Here is a 25,705-nt window from a genome sequence, read left to right as displayed (position 1 = left end):
TCTGGGAGGGAGCTGTGAAGGAGGAAAAGCTTTGACACACTAGGAAGTCCCTTCGCGGGCGGAGACGAGACTGCGGGTGGCGCGGGGGGGGAAGCTTCGGAGCCACGGAGAACGCAGCAACAGCGGTGCACAGGGCAAAGCGGAGAGATTCCCGCACAGAGGATCGGTGCCGACCAGCACTCACCAGCCCAAGAGGCTTGTCTGCTCACCTGCCGGGGCGGGCGGGGCTGGGAGCTGAGGCTCAGGCTTCGGAGGTCGGATCACAGGGAGAGGGCTGGGGTTGGCTGCGTGAACACAGCCTGAAGGGGGCTAGTGCACCACAGCTAGCCGGGAGGGAGTCTGGGAAAAAGTCTGGAACTGCCTAAGAGGCAAGAGACCATTGTTTTGGGGTGCGCAAGGAGAGGAGATTCAGAGCACCGTCTAAATGAGCTCCAGAGATGGGTGTGAGCCACGGCTATCAGTGCAGACCCCAGAGGCGGGCATGAGATGCTAAGGCTGCTGCTGCCGCCACCAAGAAGCCTGTGTGCAAGCACAGGTCACTCTCCACACCTCCCCCCCCCCGGGAGCCTGTGCAGCCCGCCGCTGCCAGGGTCCTGTGATCCAGGGACAACTTCCCCGGGAGAACACATGGTGCCTCAGGCTGGTGCAATGTCAAGCTGGCCTCTGCTGCCACAGGCTTGCCCCTCATTCCATACCCCTCTGTCCCCCCAGCCTGAGACAGCCAGAGCCCCCTAAACAGCTGCTCCTCTAACCCTGTCCTGTCTGGGCGAAGAACAGATGCCTCAAGCGACCTACGTGCAGAGGCGAACCCAAATCCAAGGCTGAACCCCAGGAGCTGTGCGAACAAAGAAGAGAAAGGGAAATTTCTCTGCGCAAGCTCAGGAGCAGCGGATTAAATCCCCACAGTCAACTTGAGGTACCCTGCATCTGTGGAATACCTGAACAACGACAATGAATTATCCAAAAATTGAGGCGGTGGACTTTGGGAGCACCTGTAGACTGGGAGTTTGCTGTACGTGACTACTTTCTGATTTATATGTTTATTTTAGTTTAGTTTTTAATGCTTATTATCATTGGTTGATTTGTTTATTGGTTTGGTTGCTCTCCTTTTTTATTTTTACTTTCTATTTTTTATTACTTTTTATTTTCATAATTTAAAAAAAATTTTATTGTAATAACTTTATTTTATTAATTTTTTTCCTTTCTTTTTTTTCTCCCTTTTCTTCTGAGCTTTGTAGCTGACAGGATCTTGGTGCTCTGCCTGGGTGTCAGGCCTGAGCCTCTGAGGTGGGAGAGCCGAGTTCAGAACATTGGTCCACCAGAGAACTTCCGGACCCATGTAATATCAATCAGCGAGAACTTGCCCAGAGAACTCTGTCTCAACACTAAGGCCCAGCTCCACTCAATGACCAACAAGCTCAAGTGCTGGACATCCCATGCCAAACAACTAGCAAGACAGGAACACAACCTCACCCATAGAAGAGAGGCTGCCTACAATCACCATAAGGTCACAGACACCCCAAAACACACCACTGGATGCGGTCCTACCCACCAGAAAGACAAGATACAGCCTTATCCACTAGAACACAGGTACCAGGAAGCCCACACAACCCATTGAACCAACCTTACCCATGGTGGGCAGACACCAAAAAAACCAGAAGTATGAACCTGCAGTCTGCAAAAAGGAGACCCCAAATACAGTAAGTTGGCAAAATGAGAAGACAGAGAAATATGCAGCAGATGAAGGATCAAGGTAAAAAAACCCCACCAGACCAAACAAATGAAGAGGAAATAGGCAGTCTACCTGAAAAAGAATTAAGAGTAATGATAAGAAAATGATCCAAAATCTTGGAAATAGAATGCAGAAAATACAAGAAACGTTCAACAAGGACCTAGAAGAACTAAAGAGCAAACAAACAATGATACACAACACAACAAATGAAATTAAAAATTCTCTAGAAGGTATCAATAACAGAATAACTGAGGCAGAAAAACGGATAAGTGACCTGGAAGATAAAACAGTGGAAATAATTAACACAGAGCAGAATAAAGAAAAAAGAATGAAAACAATTGAGGACAGTCTCAGAGACCTCTGGGACAACATTAAATGCACCACCATTGGAATTATAGGAGCCCCAGAAGAAGAGAAAAAGAAAGGGACTGAGAAAATATTTCAAGAGATTATAGTTGAAAACTTCCCTAATATGGGAAAAAAAATTGTCAATCAAGTCCAGGAAGCGCAGAGAGTTCTGTACAGGATAAATCCAAGGAGAAACATGCCAAGACACATATTAATCAAACAATCAAAAATTAAATATAAAGAAAAAATATTAAAAGCAGCAAGGGGAAAACAACAAATAATATACAAGGGAATCCCTATAAGGTTAACAGCTGATCTTTCAGCAGAAACTCTGCAAGCCAAAATGGAGTGGCAGGACATATTTAAAGTGATGAAAGGGAAAAACCTACAACCAAGGTTACTCTACCCAGCAAGGATCTCATTCAGATTTGACAGAGAAATTAAAATCTTTACAGACAAGCAAAAGCTAAGAGAATTCAGCACCACCAAACTGGCTTTAAAACAAATTCTAAAGGAACTTCTCTAGGCAGGAAACCCAAGAGAAGGAAAAGACCTGCAATAACAAACCCAAAACAATGAAGAAAAAGGTAATAGAAACATGCATATCAATAATTACCTTAACTGTAAATAGATTAAATGCTCCAACCAAAAGACACAGACTGGCTGAATGGATACAAAAACAAGACCCATATATACAGACTGACAGTGAGGGGATGGAAAAAGATATTCCATGCAAATGAAAATCAGAAGAAAGCTGGAGTAGCAATTCTCATATCAGACAAAACAGACTTTAAAATAAAGACTATTACAAGAGACAAAGAAGGACACTACATAATGATCAAGGGATCAATCCAAGAAGAAGATGTAACAATTGTAAATATTTATGCACCCAACATAGGAGCACCCCAGTACTTAAGGCATATGCTAACAGCCACAAAAGGGGAAATCAAAGTAACACAATCATAGTAGGGGACTTTAACACCCCACTTTCACCCATGGACACATCATCCAAAATGAAAATAAATAAGGAAAAAGAAGCTTTAAATGACACATTAAACAAGATGGACTTAACTGATATTTATAGGACGTTCCATCGAAAAACAACAGAATATACTTTCTTCTCAAGTGCTCATGGAACATTCTCCACGATAGATCATATCTTGGGTCACAAATCAAGCCTTGGTAAATCTAAGAAAATTGAAATCATATCAAGTATCTTTTCCGACCACAATGCTATGAGACTGGATATCAATTACAGGAAAAAAAAACTGTACAAAGTACAAACCCATGGAGGCTAAACAATGCACTACTAAATAACCAAGAGATGACTGAAGAAATCAGAAAATACCTACAGACAAATGACAATGAAAACACGAAGGCCCAAACCCTATGGGATGCAGCAAAAGTAGTTCTAAGAGGGAAGTTTATAGCAATACAATCCTACCTCAAGAAACAAGAAACATCTCAAATAAATAACCTAACCTTACACCTAAAGCAATTAGAGAAAGAAGAACAAAAAACCCCAAAGTTAGCAGAAGAAAAGAAATAATAAAGATCAGAGCAGAAATAAATGAAAAATAATTGAAGGAAACAATAGCAAAGATCAATAAAACTAAAAGCTGGTTCTTTGAGAAGATAAACAAAATTGATAAACTATTAGCCAGAGCCATCAAGAAAAAAGGGGGAAGACTCAAATCAATAGAATTAGAAATGAAAAAGGAGAAGTTACAACTGACACTGCAGAAATACAAAGGATCATGAGAGATTACTACAAGCAACTCTGTGCCAATAAAATGGACAACATGGAAGAAATGGACAAATTCTTAGAAAAGCACAAGCTTCCGAGACTGAACCTGGAAGAAACAGAAAATATAAACAGGCCAATTACAAGCACTGAAATTGAAACTGTGATTAAAAATCTTCCAACAAACAAAAGCCCAGGACCAGATGGCTTCACAGGCGAATTCTATCAAACATGTAGAGAAGAGCTAACACCTAACCTTCTCAAACTCTTCCAAAATATAGCAGAGGGAGGAACACTCCCAAACTCATTCTACAAGGCCACCATCACCCTGATACCAAAAGCAGACAAAGATGTCACAAAGAAAGAAAACTGCAGGCCAATATCACTGATGAACATAGATGCAAAAATCTGCAACAAAATACTAGCAAACAGAACCCAACAGCACATTGAAAGCATCATACACCATGATCAAGTGGGGTTTATCCCAGGAATGCAAGGATTCTTCAGTATATGCAAATAACTCAATGTGATACACCATATTAACAAACTGAAGGAGAAAAACCATATGATCATCTCAATAGATGCAGAAAAAGATTTTAACAAAATTGAACACCCATTTATGATAAAAACCCTCCAGAAAGTAGGCATAGAGGGAACTTACCTCAACATAATAAAGGCCATATATGACAAACCCACAGCCAACATCGTTCTCAATGGTGAAAAACTGAAACCATTTCCACTAAGATCAGGAACAAGACAAGGTTGCCCACTCTCACCACTATTATTCCACATAGTTCTGGAAGTTTTAGCCACAGAAACCAGAGATGAAAAAGAAATAAAAGGAGTCCAAATCGGAAAACAAGAAGTAAATTGTCACTGTTTGCAGATGACGTGATACTATATATAGAGAATCCTAAAGATGCTACCATAAAACCACTAGAGGTAATCAATGAATGTGGTAAACTAGCAGGATACAAAATTATTGCATAGAAATCTCTAGCATTCCTATACACTAATGATGAAACATCTGAAAGAGAAATTAAGGAAACACTCCCATTTACCACTGCAACAAAAAGAATAAAATACCTAGGAATAAACTACTTAAGCAGACAAAAGATCTGGCTGCAAAGAGCTATAAGATACTGATGAAAGAAATTAAAGATGATACAAATAGATGGAGAGATATACCATGTACATGGATTGGAAGAAACAACATTGTGAAAAATGACTATACTACCCAAAGCAATCTACAGATTCAATACAATCCCTATCAAACTACCAATGGCATTTTTCAGAGAACTAAAACAAAATATTTCATAATTTGTATGGAAACAGAAAAGACCCAAAATAGCCAAAGCAATCTTGAGAAAGAAAATCGGAGCTGGAGGAATCAGGCTCCCTGACTTCAGACTATACTACAAAGCTACAGTAATCAAGACAGTATGGTACTGGCACAAAAACAGAAATATAGATCAGTGGAACAGGATAGAAAGCCCAGAGATAAACCCAGGCACATATGGTCACCTTACCTTTGATAAAAGAGGCAAGTACATACAATGGAGAAAAGACAGCCTCTTCAATAACTGGTGCTGGGAAAAGTGGACAGCTATATGTAAAAGAATGAAATTAGAACATTCCCTAACACAAAAATGTACTCAAAATGGATTAAAGACCTAAATGTAATGCCAGACACTATAAAACTCTCAGAGGAAAACATAGGCCGAACACTCTATGCCATAAATCATAGCAAGATCCTTTTTGAGCCACCTCCTAGTGAAATGGAAATAAAAAAGAAAATAAACAAATGCTACCTAATGAAACTTAAAAGTTTTTGCACAGCAAAGGAAACCATAAATAAGACGAAAAGACAACCCTCAAAATGGGAGAAAATATTTGCAAACGAAGCAACTGACAAGGGATTAATCTCCAAAATAAAGAAGCAGCTCATGCAGCTCAATATCAAAAAAACAAACAACCCAATCCAAAAATGGGCAGAAGACCTAAACAGACATTTCTCCAAAGAAGATATACTGATTGCCAACAAACACATGAAAGATGCTCAACATCACTAATCATTAGAGAAATGCAAATCAAAACTACAGTGAGGTATCACCTCACACCAGTCAGAATGGCCATCATCAAAAAATCTACAAACAATAAATGCTGGAGAGGGTGTGGAGGAAAGGGAACCCTCTTGCACTCTTGGTGGGAATGTAAATTGATACAGCTATTATGGAGAACAGTATGGATGTTCCTTAAAAAACTAAAAAGAGAACTACCATATGACTCAGCAATCCCACTACTGGGCACATACCCTGAAAAAAACGTAATCCCAAAAGAGTCATGTACCACAATGTTCACTGCAGCACTATTTACAATAGCGAGGACACGGAAGCAACCTAAGTGTCCATCGACAGATGAATGGATAAAGAAGATGTGGTACATGTATACTGGACTCTAGGACACGGGGAGGGGGAAGGGTAAGCTGGGACGAAGTGAGAGAGTGGCATGGACAAATGTAAAACAGATAGCTAGTGGGAAGCAGCCGAATAGCACAGGGAGATCAGCTCAGTGCTCTGTGACCATCTAGAGGGGTGGGATAGGGAGGGTGGGAGGGAGACGCAAGAGGGAGGAGATATAAGGATATAATATGTATAGCTGATTCACTTTGTTATATAGCAGCAAATAACACGACAATGTAAAGCAATTATACTCCAATGAAGATGTTAAAAAATAAATAAATAAAAGCAACAATGACAAACAAAAAAAGACGTATAGATAAAGAGAAATCTTAGAATACTGCTTTGACTCCAATGGTCAGTTACTTTAGTTAAAAATAAATAAGCACAAACACATATATAACTTCCCATTAATTTTAAATGTCTTTTGAGTAATATATATTTCTTTCATAACTACCATTTTTGGTTGTTTCTTTTTCCTTTAAACTTTATGCAGTGGTATTGTTAACCTTTTGGAGAGGAAATGAATTATAGGAAAGTATCTAGAAATACAAGATTTCCTTTTGAGAGGTTGCCAGGAATGGCAGGAATGGTGATGGATCCAATTTGGAAATGTAAATTATTTCCCCTTGAAATTATTACTATTAATGAGCCTCAATTTTCAGCAGACTATTTCAAAATGGATAAAAGAATAATCTTTCAAAATTGCTAAATGCAGTAAGTAGTCTCTAAACTAATAACGTTTCCTCAAATTGATAAAAACATCACCATTTTGGTGGCAAAAACAGGAAAGTCACTGCTAAGTAGTTTTAGCTGTGTTGTGTTTTCTATCTATTCAGATTTCTAGAGCATTGAAGAAATGACAGAAGTTTTAGAGTATTGCTAAATTTAATTTTTTTTAATGGCATTATTGGCTTATAACTGAGCAAAGCACTTGTGGAAAATTAGACAGAAAGTTTCCTACGTTTGCTTTAGAACAGAAAATCGAATTTGTGGGCTTCTTTCAAGGATTATTTGTTTATTCCTTATGATTTCTGCTTTCGTTAGAATATTCACAACTGGTTCAGCAAGCTTCTGGGCCTGAATACACACAAGAAATACAGGAAGTCTTTCTGATAAAGCAATCCTTAAATACATGCCACATTCCCTTCAGTTAACCAAGTGTTATTTGCGAAAGGCCAATATTCCAGGAGGATTCAGTCTATCAGCAGTCATACTTCAATGTGAATTCCTCTTCTGAGTTGTAAAGCTAATAATGAAAGCCCTTGCACTGGAGTAAAAGCACAACTTTCACTGCTTAGTAACTCAGTGTGACCCTGGGTATGTTAATTAATATCTGAGATCCTCAGGTTCCTTGTTTGTGAAATGGAAAATAAGAGCACTTACTAATTATGGTTCTTGAGAAATAATTAAATTAAATAATAGGATTAAGACAGCCCATGACTATTCTTATCATTTATGGAATGTATTTTCTGTACAAGGCAAGGTGCCCAATGCCCCCCAGCATGATCTACTTCAATTTCCACAGGAGATATAGATGACGCTTGACTGTGCTGAGCCAAACAGGAAGTTTGGGCATCTAAGAGTAGGGTCCATGCAAGGACACTTGAATTTGTGATTTAAGGTCAGAAAGACTAGAAGGTGACCACCAGGAACGGGCAACAGGGGAACTAGAGGCAGGGGGTTGGGAGTGGGAGGGAACAAGAAAACCCCTGGTATCTAGTTTCTATTTGGCCAGAATGCCCAGTCCTGCTCTAAAAGCTTGTTACAATAGAAAAACAAATTTTCCTTATATTTCTTAATGATATTTTCAAATTAACACCAGTTAAGATTCACAATTATGTAATTTTTTTAAAAAAATGAGAAAAGAGTTTAACAGTGTTGCGAAGAGTCTCAGCAATATTTTCTGGCTCATGTATAGGGTTTTAGGGAAATGAACTAAAAAAAAGATGAGTTTTATATTTAAAAAGTAAACTGTGCATGGCAAAGTAGAAGAAGGAGAACATTCCCTTTTTTAGGTGAATAGTTTGGTTATTTATAGCTATTTTTTTAATAAAGAGAATAGAATGACATTTTACCAAACTAAATTTCTATTCTCAGCAAAAAAAAAGTTAAATATGTAATAATGTCCAAACTTCAAAGTTTGACCCCTCTTTCGCACTTTCTTGTCTACTTTTCTTAATTCTCATCCATATAATATTTCTTAAAAATAGTATTGACATATTTGACTGAATAAATATTTAATTTATTTAAAAGCACTTAATTGAAAGCAGTATTTAAAATACAACTCAAATTTGTTTGCTTGTTTTACTTCTACTACTTTTGAATTTAGAAGCAAAACATTCCATTAAATGTAGGTATAGTCCGTAAAAAAGGAAAACATAATGAATGTTAGCAGAAATTAAAGATTAAATTATTCTAAGACTGAAAATGAGCCTCACTTCCACTCACTCAAAATGCATTTCCTGGCTTTTTCAAGAAAGGGATTAATCAGAAATCTCTGAGGAACAATTTTAAGAATAGTTTCAATCAACTAACACCCTCTTCTGATAGTGCAACAATGGTACTTTATTGGTTAAATAAGACACTACATACGCACTGTTACAAATCTCCAGAAATGGTCACAATTGGTCACAATTCCTCAGAATTGGTTGCAATGTTTGTGAGGAAGGCAAGTTTTGTCCATGTTGCCGTGACCAACATTGCAAAAGGCTGTGCTGCTTTGTAAAGAGAGGGGGGTTCACAGGTTCATGTACCCACTCTTAACATTCAGGAAATCTCAACTCTGGGAATTGTTCCTTCCTCTTTTCAAAAGGTATTTAATGTTTTGTTTATAAACACTGTGCAAAACCCAAATGGAAAACTAAAGGATTCATCTTTTAAAGGATCTTAAGAAGGATTCTGCAGGAAAAAAAAAACCACATGAATGAAGGTAACTTAGAAACTGACAATGTTTATAACAAAATATTCCCTTTTGTTTAAAAAATAGAAAATGCTCAAGTTTCTGGGTGATTTTAATTATTCTCTGAGAATAGAAAGACATCTTTTAAAGAGGTAAAAGTTAGGAGTAACAGTTTTGGGTGCCAGCTTTTTGCATAGGGGGTGAAGAAACCAAACAGCCCCAAGAATGTGCTTGTGGAGAAGGAACCAGCGTTGCACATCCCATTTAGTTTAAGGAAAATCACCACCAGAGACTCAGGGAATAGGTACTTAACAACACTTTACAAGGAAGGGACACCACATTCCAGGACATAGTACATAACTAAAGACATAGTACATAACTAAAAAAAAGTCCTTTATCTGATGCCATGTCCCAAAGAGGTAGAATACACGGGTCTAGGAACCAAGGGTAGAAGAAGAAATAGCCATGCTAGCATCTGTGGAGGGTTAAATTGTATCCCTGAAAAAAATATGACAAAGTCCTAACCCCCGGTGGCTGCAAATGTAACCTAATTTTGATATAGGGTCTTACAGATGAAATCAAATTAAAATGAGGTCACACTGGATTCGGGTGTGCCAGAATCCAATGACTGTTGTCCTTTTAAGAAAAGGGAGATTTGGACAGAGACACAGAGACAGACACACAGAGGGAAGAAGGCCATGTGAAGACAGAGGCAGAGACTGTAATTATGCTGCCACAAGCCAAGGAATGCCGGTAACCACCAGACGCCAGAAGGGGTAAGAAAAGATACTTCCTTAGAGCCTGCCAAGGGGACATGGCCTGTGAACATCTTGGTTTCAGACTTCTAGCCTCCAGAACTATGACAGAATACATTTCTGTTGTTTTAAACCACCCAGTTTGTGGTCATTTTTATGGCAGTGTTGGGAAACTTATCAATTCCAGTGGCTCACTTGGGGTATGTGTGCTTCCCATCCCTGAAACTCTGGCTCCACAGTTTTAAGGGTCCTGATCCCCAAAGGGGCACACTTTCCCTAGGAGACAAAGAAGGGGCCCCACTGAACTGTAAACTCTGGTTGACACCCAGACACCTGAGTCTCCTTGTGCCAAGGCACCGTCCAACAAGAAAAGAAATCACTATCTTGGCAGGCTAATCTACCCTGCTCATCATAAGGCAGTAGGGCTACTGTTACATAACGAGGATAAGAAGAAATATGTCTGGCATTCAGGTAATCCGCTCAGGTCCCTCTTGGTACCCCCTCGCCCAAGTTTGATGGTAAATGGACACATGCAGCAATCCGGGCCTGAGAAGGACATAGCGACACCAGGGAATCAGGCCTCTTGGGGCTGAAGGTCTTAGTCATGCCACGAAGACCAGCAGAGGTTCAGGCTGAGAACGAGGCTACCGTACAAAGGATGGCATAAGAGGGAAAATGAGAATCTGTCGTAGCCCCAAGACCCTCTGCAGCAGCATATTAATATGCTGCTAAATTATTCCCCCAGGAACAGAGGCCCATCACAGTCAGGAAGGACACCCTCCCTACACAAAGGAATAGATCAAGATGCAGACTATGGCAGATCCTCTAAAGCTACCCACTCAGAGCCCCTTTCAGAAACGAAGGGCTCTTTGCCCAGCTGCTGTGATTGCCAGAAGACATCCCTCAGCTGTCAGCTCTACAGGGCATCTTCAGCCTCTGCTAAAAAAAAACTGTCCCACCCAAATCACATCTCCTTCTCGGTGTAGCCCAAGTCCTAATGAGCTAACAACGCAGAAGCAAAAAGGCCCAGTTCTCATTGCCCCGGCTCCCCAGAATCTAGACGTGTCAAACACTTGTGAAATGGATTAATGTAACTAAGCACAGATTAACTAGATAACTGCACAGTGGTTTATAATCCGCATAGCTCTGTGCTTTCTCACTCTTGGTGGATAAGCTTGTAAAATATACTGGTATCTGGGCCCCACTTCCCAGAGATTCTGACTTCATTGGTTCAGCGTGGAACCAAGGAACCAAGCATGGGTATTTTCTAACACGTTCCCAAGGTGATTAAAGGACAGCCAGCTTGAGAACCACTGAGAGAGCATGAAAGCAAGCCAGGGACCCTGGATATCTATCTTCCTTGGACTCCCATTTTCACCCGGTTTATGGTTACTTGCTTTATCTTACCAAGGGCTCAGGGATCCTAAAAGGATTAATTCTCTGACTTGTAGGAAGTAATTCTAGAAGACTGCTTTAGTGTGACCTTTACCTTCTAGCATTTTGGTTATGCTTTGTGCTGACTTTTCTGTCTGGCTGTTTCTGTGGTCCAAACCTTGCAAATCTGCCTTTTTGCCATTTTGTCTGCCTAGACTCTTTTTCTCCAGCAGCTCTGGTTTTTAGCAACGTACGTTCCCTAAAAGTTTACCCTGCTTGCCTCCAACCCTGGAATTCCTGATTTACTAGTTGGTCCCAACTCTGCAGGGGGCCCCATTCATCCATGTGCCCTCCTTTGCCCAAGGATCCATGCAGACAAGAAAAAACGAGAAGGCAGGACATTTGCTTCTTGTTCTAGGTACATGGTACCACGGACAACCTTAGGAGCGCTGAGTCTAATACGTTTCCCAGGAAATTTTCAAATTCACCTACTTTTCTCTTTATTATTTGCTAACAAAGACTCACATACCCACAAAACTAAAATCCTTCCATTAAACGTTCATCCCAGGAATAGACTCCATTTGGAATCTCTCCCATTTACCACCACTTTCAAATACCAGATGGTAATCGCCGCTCAAGCTAGGGCTGAATTTCCTGTGCTTCTCTCAAGCTGATGAAAACTCAGAGTTACTAATGATTCCTCATGGGAGTTTTGTGAATGCGGCGGAACCTCTGCAACTCCTTTAAATAAACAACCTTATCACTGACAGATTTTTAATGAGACAGACTATTTTCCAGTCTTCTTTACCTATCTGTGACCTCCACTGCAGAAGTGTTTCCACTGTCGCCTCATCAAATCATTTTTCATATTTTACTGCTGTGTGAATGCTAAAACCTAATGTTTGCTAGAGTTTTTCTTTACATTACACTGTAAAAGCAACAGTGTACTCAATGAAATCATATATATTTCAGGATTGTTTTTAAATTAGCTTTAGCCACAGTTATAAAATAGAGGTTACTTGCAAAATCATTTTTTCCCTATGCACACTGGCTGCTGGGTATGAATATTCAGCTATTTATGGTTGGTGTGTCACAAATGTAATCACTTTTTTAGAAAAGATGATTAATGCCATCTGTCATCTCAGTAATGATTTCAAAGACAGAATTTTTTAAAAGAGAGAAATAAAGGAAAAGAAATGAAGAGCCTTTAACAAGGGCAAGGTCTGGTTAAACCCTATAAAAGTTAATATTCCAGACCAGCAGCCTTTCCTTTCTTCTAAAACTACTGATCTCTGTAATGGCTTTTAACATATTTTAGGCTAAACTATTCTCCTAACATAGTCCAAAGGTCTATTTTTGCTCAATTTCTTTTTTATTTCTTTTCATTGCAGATTCTTGTATTACCTACATAGACCCTATCACATAAATGAAAATACCTTCGAATAACTCCTAAGATCTCTGTGCTGAAATTTTTCTCTGCTTAAATGTATTCTTGCCAAGTATCTGAGGTAGTCATTTTTAAACTATGGCAATTGAAGGAAGAGTAATCTATCTTTTAGAATTATAACAACATGCATGTGGTACAAAGCAGAATTTTCACTTGGCAGTGAATTTAGATTTCATATGCCTCTCTGTTCTTCCGTTACTGAGATGGATTTGATTCCTCTACTCTTCTCATTTTTTATTAGAATATAAAAATTCTACAGCAATACCAATGCAGTCTTGAAAACTCAAAAGAAAAAATGAAATGTTCTGTGGTACCACTCAGAGAAATTGATACAATCTTGATCACAGCATGAATTAAAAAAAAATCATACACAAAAAGATACTACACAATAATCTGAATTTCTTATCTTTTCTGGCAGCATCTGTGACCACAGAAATAAAAAAGATCCTAAAAAAGATCCTAAAAAAGATCCAGGACCTTCCCTGGGAGATCACGTCACTGCAAGAATCTTCTTATTCATGTTATTCTTAATTTCTTCTACTGTAGTTAACACTCATTGTTTATTTGCCAAAACAATTTTTTTACTACGAAAGGAATACATTTTTACTGACAAAAAAATTGACACAATGCAAAAAAACTTAAAGATTAAAATATCATCAATTTAATCATCCAATGATACATTTTACACACATGTAAGTATATACATACATGTATGACATAATTGACACTATAATATAAATTCTTTTTTGTAATCTGCGTGGGTATATCATCAAACTTCTTCTACCTCATAAAATATCTTAACCAACCAATTTTAATGGTTCTACCATAATTTACTTAAGCCAAATTAATTTATCTTTATTTAAGCCACTCATGCCTTATTTCTCCACTATAAATAATGCTGCAATCCTATTTGATAAATATTTAAACCATACAAAATTCTTTCCTTAACAAACATTCCCACCAGTAAACATATTACCTAGGTACTATGAATAAATTTTTGAATTAATGAACAAAAAGGATAGTCACAAGTACATTTTAAAAAATTGATAAAGATAAAATAATTTAAGTACATGAAGTATAGTAAAGAAAGCAGTTTACCTTGTGCAAAAAGAACAGGATGAATTTTAAACCCTCCTCCGTTTTTCAACCTTAGTGGCAGTTGTTCAAAATGATAACTATCGATGTAGAAGTAAACTTTCAGAGCTTGCCGGCTTCCTTCAGCTTGATAAGTAAGAGGAACATCTAAAATGACATTTAATATTATATTACTTCCTAAAATCAGGATATTTTATTTAGTACATTTGTTAAGCTTTAAAAAGAATCCCGGGGCTTCCCTGGTGGCGCAGTGGTTGAGAGTCCACCTGCCGATGCAGGGGACACGGGTTCGTGCCCCGGTCCGGGAAGATCCCACATGCCGCGGAGCGGCTGGGCCCGTGAGCTATGGCCGCTGAGCCTGCGCGTCCGGAGCCTGTGCTCCACGGCGGGAGAGGCCACAGCAGTGAGAGGCCCGCGTACCGCCAAAAAAAAAAAAAAAAAGAATCCCCAAAATTACTAGAAACTAATATATTAAAAGTACCCACGTGTATTAAAGCTCAGGTTTGGCATACTGACAGTGCTATTTGGTGAAAGAGTATTAAATCAGGTTCTCATTAGCTAAAGCAACAGATTTATTACTGTACTGTATATAAAATTCTGTAATAGAAAACTGCGTTACACTTTAACACAACAGGTGTCTCACTTAACTAAATAAGAAGTTTAGCTACACATGGTTTGGAATCACAATTTCCCAGGACAGCTGCCTCATTCATATTTTAGTCAAGATGAGTCCTTGGGGTACACTTCTGAAGTAGTGTGCAAGAAACTGAGCACATAGCAACCATTATCACAATTAGCACGTGTTTTGCAAGTTCCATTCCCCGAGCACCAGATCAAAAATGCCCTACCTGTCCCTTCATTTTCAACCTTTGCTCTTTTTCTATTTCCTGTCATGCATTCATATTATCTTCTAATTTATTATCAAAATAACTTATTTATCTCACTTATTATTTATCTCTGTTTAGTTCTCTATTGTATCCAACACTTGGCCATAAGTAGGCACTTAAGAAATTTTTGATGAATAAATGATTATAATTTCTAGATAACAGATTAAATGAATATTTATTGAGTCCCTATTTATTGTACTAGACATTGGAAATGTGCAAATAAGTAAAAACCTTTCCCAGACCTGAAATATCTGTTTAGATCTTCTACCATAATACATAGGGGATCCTCAGACTTATGAACAAACAAGAAACAGAAAAATAACAAACTGCTGAAGATTTCTTGGATCGATAGACACATTTTAAACCTATTTGTGACAATGTTGAAATGGTAGATAAATGATCATAACTTGCAGAAACTATAGATTAAGCCCTAGGTGTTGCTATTTCTCTGGATGTATACTTCTAAAACAATGCCTTTGTTAGGTTTAATGATGGCCAATTGCTAAAGAAAAGGGATACTTTTCAATCTTTCAATTCAATTTCATAAAGTAACTTCTTTGCAACATTAGATACAACCAAGTTCTGTTGAAATTCTATTCTTCGTTCTGCACAGCAAGTTTGTTTATCCTTCTACGTTTATAACCATAAAGCCTTTCTGCCTGATGCACTGTATAAACTGAATTGATATTTGTTCATTCATTTACTTGAAAAAATATATTGGCCTTTTTGTTCCAGGCATCTCTTGAGTGCTAGATATACAGCAATGAACAAGATAGGTTTTGCCATCTTGGAAATTGTACAGGATGAATAAATGAATCAAGATAGTTAATGTGATTATATTTGTACACACTAAATTTTTTTTTTTTTTTTTTTTTGTAGTACGTGGGCCTCTCACTGTTGTGGCCTCTCCCTTTGCGGAGCACAGGCTCCAGACGCGCAGGCCCAGCGGCCATGGCTCACAGGCCCAGCCACTCCGTGGCATGTGGGATCTTCCCGGACTGGGGTACGAACCCACGTCCCCTGCATCGGCAGGCAGACTCTCAACCACTGTGCCACCAGGGAAGCCCCACACTAAATTTTTTGACACTTGGATAAAATAATTTTTAATTTTCATTTTTAAGCGGCAAAAATGTAGACTATGTGTCTACTTCTTCAGAATTAAATTATAAATTTTATCAATTACTGTCAGATCAAACAACTATAATGTCTCTGTATATTCTTGGCTTTAAACACTGTTTTCATTGCTTGCTAACACACTGTCTACAGGATCAACTGAAGATAAGGAGTGGAAACCCAACTCAATCAATTTTGCTAAGTAATAATTATATATTTGAGTGAACGTTTTGCTGGCCTCAGAGATTATCCACATAGCCAGAAATGTGAGGGCAGTTCTTTTATTAAAAGAAGTCTTGACATGAAAAAAGCAGCAGAAAGGACAAATGTTCTGTGATCCCACTTATATGAGGTACGTAGCGTAAGCAAATTCAGAGCCAGAAAGTGGAAGAGGAGTTACCAGGAATTGGAGAAGCGGGGGAGGGTAGTGATTGTTTAAGGAGTATGGAGTTTCTGTTTGGGAAGATGAAAAAGTTCTGGAGACGGATGGTGGAAATGGCTGCACAACATTTTTTTTTTTTTTTTTTTTTTTTCGGTACACGGGCCTCTCACCGTTGTGGCCTCTCCCGCTGCAAAGCACAGGCTCTGGACGTGCAGGCCCAGCGGCCATGGCTCACGGGCCCAGCCGCTCCGCGGCATGTGGGATCTTCCCGGAGCGGGGCACGAACCCGTGTTCGCTGGATCGGCAGGCGGACTCTCAACCACTGCGCCACCAGGGAAGCCCCATGCACAACATTCTGAATGAACTTAATACCACTGAACTGTACACTGAAAATGGGTTAAATGGTAAATTTTATGGTATGTATATTTCACCACAATAACAAAAAAGAAAGAAAAGGCAATCTTGAGTAGCACAATATTTGACACACACACTCCGAAAAAGTTTTAGAGGTCAGACTAATAGCTAAAAACAAAAGTATAAAATTAGCTGTAAATTTAATTTATATATACTTTCTATCACTTCCCCAGTTGGTTATTACTATTTTACCCTAAATATAATATTTTATACAAAACTTAAACTGCATATCAAATATATTCGTATCAAAGTTATGACATATGTTGTCGTCTGATGCCAAAGAAATTTTACAAAACGTACATGAAATATTTAACTACTTACTTGCAACCAGTGGTTCCTCTTCTGATGGTTTAAAGTAAAAAGAAACCTTTTCCAAATCAAATAGTGCAACCAGTGTATCTTCTAGCATGGCTTGTTCATCTGTCTAGAAAGAAATAAAAGCAATACATGATATGATAGGATTGTTTGGGATAAAACATAATATAACATAATACAACGTAACAACTCCAGATCAAAACTAGGTTCACTTGTGTTTTATTTAAGTACAAACCAAATTATCAACACATCTAAGAATTTACTGCCTAAAATGAAATTAACAAATCCTCAGTTATGTTTCTTTTGTAGTTTTATCTTTTCTCTGCTGTCTAAATGGTTTTTTCAGCCTATTTTGTAGCTAGATTCTAGTTCTATTGATTGTGTTTATTAGTTACAAATGTGTACACACAAAAAAATGCTATTTGCCTCTAAATCTCTATAATCTGACAAATATAACAGCTGAAAGACAAAAATATTGTTTTCTTAAAAAGCCCAGTACATAATGGTCATCGTACTTTACGATAAGATAACCTGTGCATTATTCAATTTGCAATTTGTGAAAACTGTGATAAAAGCAATTTGCATGTATGTAATGATTTTTCTTCCAAAGAGCCTGGGGACAAGAATCATTTTCACTTGCCTTTATGGGGCCTTAAATCTAGAATCTTGTGAATATGAGATTTGATTTGTTTTAATCATTCATTTCATTCCTACAGCGTATTTTACAGCTGAGGCAGGTAAGGCCCAGACATGGTAACAAGTTCACTGCATATCTCAGTGACATCATCTTTCTATTATTGGATCTGGCCTTCCTATTAGCAGTTCAGTGCACTATCTAAAGTCTTTTACTAATTTCCTCATGAAAGAATAATTAACCTAATCATACACAACTTTTCTTTCAAAGGTACATTTGTTTCCTTAAGAAGGTCAATGATCCTTTTTTTTTTTTTTTGCGGTACGTGGGCCTCTCACTATTGTGGCCTCTCCCGTTGCGGAGCACAGGCTCCGGACGTGCAGGCTCAGCGGCCATGGCTCACGGGCCCAGCTGCTCTGCAGCATGTAGCATCTTCCCGGACCGGGGCACGAACCCGTGTCCCCTGCATCAGCAGGCGGACTCTCAACCACTGTGCCACCAGGGAAGCCCAAATGATCCTTTTTAACAATAATTTTAACATGCTTTACCCGCATTTTAAAAGTTGCTGTAAGCTTATAGCCATATTTTGGGGGCAGCATGAGTAGAGGGTGAAGGAGATGGTAAAGAATTTCCATTGTGTATGGGAAAAAACCCACTAAGGCAGCCTCAGACCCCAAAGAAGGACTACATGGACACCAAAAGGTTAATAGCATCATCACCTTTGTACCTTAGTTTGGTACTTAATATAATGGATGGTACACAGTAAGTGCTGAATAAATGTTTATAAGACTGTTACTTTTTAAAGTCCTTTGAAGCAGCAGAAAAATGCCATGAACCTGTAATTGTAGGGACAGGACTAAAGAACCAGCATTCTTCCAGTTGAGAGGAATACACACAGGAAGAAATGTCCCAAACAGGTTGTGCTCTGATTGTAACTTGCAGATGTGGCTAAACCCATACCCAAGGACCTAGGACTGCGCTCAGAGCCCAGGAACACACAGACCGCCAGTGCCTGCAGCTCCCAGGGAGCTCTTCACAGTTCTAGGAGGCCCTAAGCGCTCTTGTTACAAAGGCAGAAACATTACAAGTTTCTTTGACTTTTTTTTTTAACTACCTTTGAATTTTTTTAATCAATTCTTTAAATAAACTTAAGGGTTTCATAAGACCTATTTAAAACAACAAAACAGCTTTCTTGAGATATAATTCACATACCATAAAATTCACCCATTTTAAGTATACAGCTCAGGGGTTTTTAGTATATATGCAGAGTTGTGTAACTATCACCATCATCCGATTTTAGAATATTTTCACCACCCCAAAAAAGAAACTCAGTACCCATTAGCATTCATCCTCCACATACCTTCCTCCAATCCTTAGCCCCAGGCAACCACTAGCCTATTTTCAGTCTCTAAAGTTTGCCTATTATTACATAATAATGTAATCAAATAATACGTGGCCTTTCGTAACTGGTTTATTTCTCTTAACATGTTTCCAAGGTTCATCCATGTTGTAGCATGTATCAGTACCTCACTCCTTTTTACTGCTGAATAATATTTCATTGTATGGATATACCCCAACTTGTTTATCCACTCATCAGACAGCTCATGGACATTTGGGTTGTTTCCACTTTTTAGGTATTATGAATAATCTTGCCAGGAACATTTGTGTACAAGTTTTGTTAGAATATAAGTTTTCTTTTCTCTTGGATATTACCTAGGAGTAGAATTTCTGGGTCATATGGGAATTCCACATTTAACAATTTGAGGAACTGCCAAAATGTTTTCCAAAATGGCTGCACCATTTTCCATTCCCCCCAGCAGTGTCTGAGGGTTACAATTTCTCTACATCCTCACCAACACTTGTGCCTGTCTGTCTTTTGGATTGTAGCCGTCCACATCACTGTGACATAGTATCTCACTGTAGTTTTGAGTTACACATCCCCAATGGCTAATGATGTTAAGCGTCTTTTCATGTGCTTTTGGCCATGTTATATCTTCTCTGGAGAAAGGACCATTCAAATCCTTTGCCTGGGGCTTCCCTGGTGGCGCAGTGGTTGAGAGTCCGCCTACCGATGCAGGGGACACGGGTTCCCGGTCCGGGAAGATCCCACATGCCGCGGAGCGGCTGGGCCCGTGAGCCATGGCCGCTGAGCCTGCGCATCCGGAGCCTGTGCTCCGCAACGGGAGAGGCCACAACAGTGAGAGGCCCGTGTACCGCCAAAAAAAAAAAATCCTTTGCCTGCTTTTTAATCGAGATGTCTTTTTATTCTTTAGTTTTAAGGATTCTTTATATAGTCTGGATATGTCACTTACCAGATGTATGAATTACAAATACTTTCCCCCATTCCTTGAGATTTCAAATAAATGTACCAGCACTTGCCTAGACAATGGCAGTTTTTAAGAAAAGAATAGAAATGAAGCCTCATTCATTAATTAATTTGTTCAACAAATACTTAAAGCCTACCATGTATTAGGAAGAGTGCATCTTATCTTACGTAATTTTTATTTGATAGGCAATGATTAATTAGTATTTATTTTGTTTTTAAACACTTTTCAAGGGACTTATTTCAAAGTTTTCATTAATTAAATCTTTCTTATTTGGTTATATTAGCAACCAAATAAAAAATTCATCACCCACATGGAGTGTATAGAGTCTTTTCAAAAGAATCTAATCCTGTTTCTCTGAATTTCATTCACCTGAATGGACTTTCTTACCTTACCATTCCAGAACTTTTTATGACCGTGCAGTACAGCAATTACCTCCCGTCCTCAATACCATTGAAGAAAAACATTATTTTGATGTATAAACTCATATACAATCGTTTAAAAACTCAACCATGTTACTTGGTAGCTACATTTTCTATGTGTACTTTAACAGATAAAATACCGTCTCATGTTTCAAATCAAAATTATATTTAACACGCACCTTAAGTTTAAATAAACTGAACATATTTGCCTTTATACATCATGACAACTATCAGAACCACAGGAAGTATATGTGAAAAAACTCTAAGTTCACCACAGTTTTATCAAATATTCCGAGATGCTTTCTTCATCTCCGCTGTGGACAACTGATGCATAAACACGGAATATTTTACAGTAATTAAGGCAATGTTCTTAGATTTAACAGGAAAAACATGCACACAAAGGAAGGAAATAAAATCATTTAACACATGCAAATTCTAACCAGATTGTCAGACAGTATGGCATGCAAGTTGTCAGAGCTCTTCTAAGAGCACGTTCCAGAACATCAACCTCAGGGGGAGCTCGGGTCTCATGGCAGACTCTTCCTTCTGGACTGCAAATAAGCAACCGCAGCAGATACTCTTTCCTCTGCTGACCTTTCTCGGCCGGTGCTTAGGGATACAGGAATTGGTAACAGATGGAGGCTTTCTCAGCTTTTAGCAGCCATTGAGAATAAAAATCAGGAAAGATATTTCCACATACTTATTAAAGTTATATTTGCCCATGGAAAAACATATCCTTTTAAAGGAGCTGGAAGACTGTGGATACAATAACGAAGAACCATGTTTTATTGGGAATAGGTCCCAATGTACGTTCCAGTTGACACAGCCAGTGGGAGGCATTGTGGTTCCTTACCAAGTTTGGTGACAGAAGTGACTGAAAGTGAAAAAGAACTCCTGCATTCGCTATCTGGTCCAGCCACCTTCTGCTGGCTTCCCAAGTCTCCATCTCATTTTCCTTGCTGTTGTCAAACATCTGGTTTAAGGCGGCCATGAGCTGCTCGGAGAAGGCACAGACTGTGGCCACAAGACTCTGGCAGAAGACCATGTCTCTTCGGAGCTGTGTCTCACTGTCTGTGATCCAGGAGAACATAAAGGCAGTTTTGGAAAACGTCATAGTTGAATAAGACCAATTCATTCAGCATTTGCATTCACTGTTATTTCATCCGTTCCCTAAACTCACACCATGGGAAGAATGTGAATTTGAGCTCTATTCATGAGCACATACGTTTGAGCAAGTATGCCTTTTAGAAAACACTGAACACCCAAAAATGTCAGAAACATTAAGCTCATTTTTCTTAACTGATATTGTAACTTTATTTTGCGATCACTAAATTGTTTTATAAAACCCAATACAATAAGCCTTTATTTTATTTACTTTATTTTTCATGATGGAACACAATTTGTACTAGTACATGACACTTTCCTAAAGAAAACTCAAAGTCCAGTTTTTCAGTTTGTGCTGGTAAATGAAATAAAATATTATTAGTACTAAATTTTAAAAAATTACCTACTAGACCTATTCAAATATTAATGTGAAACACACATGGGGAAGAGCATCATGTCCAATTGCTTGTAATAATATGCAAATCTGCATATCTTAAATATGCAAATGTATCTCCTGAAGTCACCTATTCAACTTCATAAGGTATAAACAGGTCCAGTTCATAAATTCCTATATATTTTTTTGAAATAGGTAAAATATTTGCAGTTCTAGCATAAATTGATTTTTACTAGCATTCTTATTCTGCAATTAACCGGACTTTTGATTGACCCACTTTGAAGGTATGTTTACCCTGTGAAGTACCAGTCCTGGACCTCAGGTTTTTCAAATGGAAAGCAGCTGTGCCCCTGAGAACCTGATCCGAAAAGGTTCACTTCTCTGGGGCGCTGGATGTAACACAGACTACATAAACAACACGAACACCAAGCCATACATTCTGTACACTGAGAAATCTCTTGTACTAGAGGAACGGCACAGGTAAATATCATCGTACTCCCAAAAGTGCACTGAATATTTTGAGAGCTCAGAATCTCCTGAAATGAAGAAGCATTGTCAATAATTAGTGTATAACGTAGATAAACATGCTGCCTTTACTCAGCAATGAGTTCTTGCTTTATTGATAGAAAGGCATAGTTTTTAAGTTGTTTACCAAGAACATGGAACACCTGTTTTTAATGACCCTCAAAGCATGTGTACACATAATTGCTGCTTGTTACTTAGTTTCACTGTTAGTAAAAGCTACTCTTGAAAATTTTGTTAGAAACAGGATAATATATTGAAAATATTTAATTATATGATAAAAATATTCATTGACTAGGTGGAACTATATGAACTTGCTGTTTTAGTAGGTCAACATGATTGAATATGGCAACTCCATATAGTTCAACCTGTTAATTTAACTAACAACATGTGTTAGACATTTCCTTTAAGTAGTTATATACTATGTTCCTGCTCTAATAGACAGAAAAGAGCGTTTTACAGGTCACTATAAAATGGCTAAGCTGGGAAAGAACTTTGTCCAATTCTCAACTAAGAAAAAAAACAAAACACTTATTCCGTTGTGCATAATTTCTAACTGGGTGTAGACATTCAACAAATATTTACTGAATGAAAATAATGAACCAGTAGAGCAACTAACAAATGAAATAAGTGAAATGAAAATGTATGAGCTCATTCTCTGGCTTCTTGAAATGACTGGATTTAGTTTGACTTAAAAGGGTGATCCTTGGGCTTCCCTGGTGGCGCAGTGGTTGAGAGTCCACCTGCCGATGCAGGGGACACGGGTTTGTGCCCCGGCCCGGGAAGATGCCACATGCCGCGGAGCGGCTGGGCCCGTGAGCCATGGCCACTGGGCCTGTGCGTCGGGAGCCTGTGCTCCACAACGGGAGAGGCCACAACAGTGAGAGGCCCGCGTACCGCAAAAAAAAAAAAAAAAAGGTGATCCTTGGTCCATGGGCCCTCTAGCTGCGGGCCACCCTCCTCCCCTCACCACCCTGCAAACTTGAAATCATTCTTCAAGAGTCAACTCTTGAACTACTAAAATATTATCTCCCTTTGGGGAATGTCCTCTCTCCTTCAGGAAGTCTGTGCATTTCTTTCTGCCCCTGCAGGTCTGGGGGTGTCTCCCCCTACTGAAGGGCTAATGACCTAGCATTGTGAGAGTTTGCTCACATGCTTGTCTTCCCCCAGGGACCGTCAGCACATCAACGCCAGGGGAAGTGGCATATCATGTGATGTATGCTCAGGGACTTGAGAGGCATATAATCTGCTTTCAACTTCCCGTTCTGCCAATTTTAATCTATACAATTCTAGGTTTCAGATCCCTATTCGTAAAATAGGGGTTATTCCTACTTCTTAGATCTGTGATGAAGATAAATGAGACAAAAACATTTAAAGCACTTAGCAAGGTGAAAACAGACAGTGATATTATCATGATTCTTCTTTTCCCTAGCATCTAGCATAGTGCCTGGCACATGCGTGCTCAGTTTTATTGCTAAATAGAGAAGGAACATCGTGACAAAGAAAGAAACCCAATAAGCAAACTTTCAGCAAAAACATACAGGTCTTTTCCTTTTAATTATGCAGCTGTTCGAAAGTCACAAGTGTCCATCCTTTACCAAAGCTATTCTCATTCCTCATTTTTATCAATAAGAACTACAGCAAGAATCACAACAGCTGCTCCCAGCTTCTAGTAAAAGAAGAAAAGCAAGTTCTGTTTTTTTTGACAGCTCGTTTATTTTCGCCAAGTAAAAATTCCCTTGTAGTGGGAATACACTCAAAACAAATGGATTTTTACCTATCAAAGGCTTCTGTTTCATTTCAGTATTTAAGCACCTACTTAAATTCATCTTCTACAGACATGTTTAAAAACATTAACACTTAATTTAGTCTCAACTGTTTAAAAAACTCAAATTCCATTGTAAGTTTGCTGACCTGAAAAGAATAAGATGGTTTCTAGACATGCAAGTAATCTGTCATTATTCTGAGATTGTAGGGGAAAGAAAGCAAAATAAACAAAGAAACAAAAAGAAGAGATCAGAGAGACAGAAAGACAGGAATAAAAGACAATTAAGAATAATGTTTAGCAGACCCAGTCCACCCTTTTCAAGTGAAAAGCATAATTTTATAGCCAACAATATGGAGTAATCTGGCTATGTTTGGTATCATTCAAATGTAACAAAGAAAAAAGGAGTAAATCAAGTAGGAAAAAGGAGAATTATGATAGAAATAGAAAAATGAAATCGAAATCAAGATAAGAACAGCCATCTGAATATTAATAAATAAAGCAATGCATTCCAGGACCATTTCTGGAATTGGCAGAACGAAGTTTGAATTTCAAAACTGCACCTACTATTTATTTATTCACCCAGTAAGGCATCTCTATGCCTAATCTTCTAGATGTCCCAAAGTATGTGTTGATTGACTACCATGTGCTAGTTATTCATCTACTTGAATGTAGATTTCTTCCCCTTTAAAACTGTGGAAACAATAATAATATTCTCACAGAGTAGTTGTGAGAACTCAGTGAAATCCATAAAAATGAGGTCCATCGACTACGCTGTCATTATTAAAGCTCAAAAAATGTAAGATACTTTTGATATTATTACTCAGTCAAAAAGCAAAGCAAAAACCAAGCATCAAAAAAAACAAAAGGCCCTCTTGGTTAAGTTGGCTCGTTCATTCGTTTATAATTTAAATTTTCCAAGTGTGACAGATTGTAAAAGTGCTCACAAATTCTTCCCCTCTCTGTGTCCATGCCCTTGCAAAACGATTTCAGATTGAGAGTCCTCCTATCAAAAGCACAGTCTGTTTCTCCTTAAATCTGAACCCGCCTACATCCTTGTTATAACAAAAGTTAGACACAGTTTCACAAAAAAGCCTATCTGTACAATTAACTTTACCAAAACCTCCTCCCTTTCTCCTTTTAAATTATATTTTGTAGAAATATACATTTATATGTTTTCATGTTTTTAACCTTTAATTGAAGATGAGCATATGTTTTATGTTTTTATCAAAACACTATCTAAGTATTTTTTTAATCTCTGCCAGGCTTTAGAAAAGGTAGAGATCATATTTCCATCTAGTTTGTAAACAGCTGAAGACGCTGCCTTCATATCATAAGACATCTAAGGTCGTGGGCTATAATAATCTCAAATAGTAAAAATAATGTAAAATATTACCTGAATATTCAAGAAGAGCCAGGAGTATCCTACACTTTACCTCTGCAGAGAAAGAAAACATATCAGTCAGTTGTTCAGTCTTTTTCTGCAACTAACATCACATTTTAACTGTGTAGTAAAAATTAGCACAACCTTATTATATACATTAGATAATAAAAATCCCATTCACCTGACATG

The 25,705-nt window shown here is 38.3% G+C and overlaps 1 protein-coding gene across 12 annotated transcripts in view; it reads right to left on the bottom strand.

Moving 5' to 3' along the window:
* Nucleotides 1-25,705, bottom strand: part of PREX2 (phosphatidylinositol-3,4,5-trisphosphate dependent Rac exchange factor 2) — a 288,229-nt gene that overhangs the window by 78,652 nt on the left and 183,872 nt on the right. For 10 of the 12 annotated variants that reach the window (XM_073794483.1, XM_073794482.1, XM_073794479.1 and 7 more), the window contains 4 exons: nucleotides 25,529-25,570; nucleotides 21,201-21,418; nucleotides 16,974-17,076; nucleotides 13,860-14,003 (listed from right to left, as the gene is read on the bottom strand). In XM_073794483.1, the coding sequence (XP_073650584.1) occupies nucleotides 13,860-14,003; nucleotides 16,974-17,076; nucleotides 21,201-21,418; nucleotides 25,529-25,570 (507 nt within the window). Of the gene's footprint in view, nucleotides 1-7,262; nucleotides 7,364-13,859; nucleotides 14,004-16,973; nucleotides 17,077-21,200; nucleotides 21,419-25,528; nucleotides 25,571-25,705 lie in introns of those variants that run through there. The other 2 variants (XM_073794486.1, XR_012327207.1) reach the window with 2 other exon arrangements.

The sequence above is a fragment of the Tursiops truncatus genome, chromosome 17 (assembly GCF_011762595.2).
Source record: "Tursiops truncatus isolate mTurTru1 chromosome 17, mTurTru1.mat.Y, whole genome shotgun sequence".
NCBI classification, from domain to species: Eukaryota; Metazoa; Chordata; class Mammalia; order Artiodactyla; family Delphinidae; genus Tursiops; species Tursiops truncatus.
Note: the sequence above shows the minus strand (reverse complement) of the source record. Positions and strands in the feature narration are given on the sequence as shown.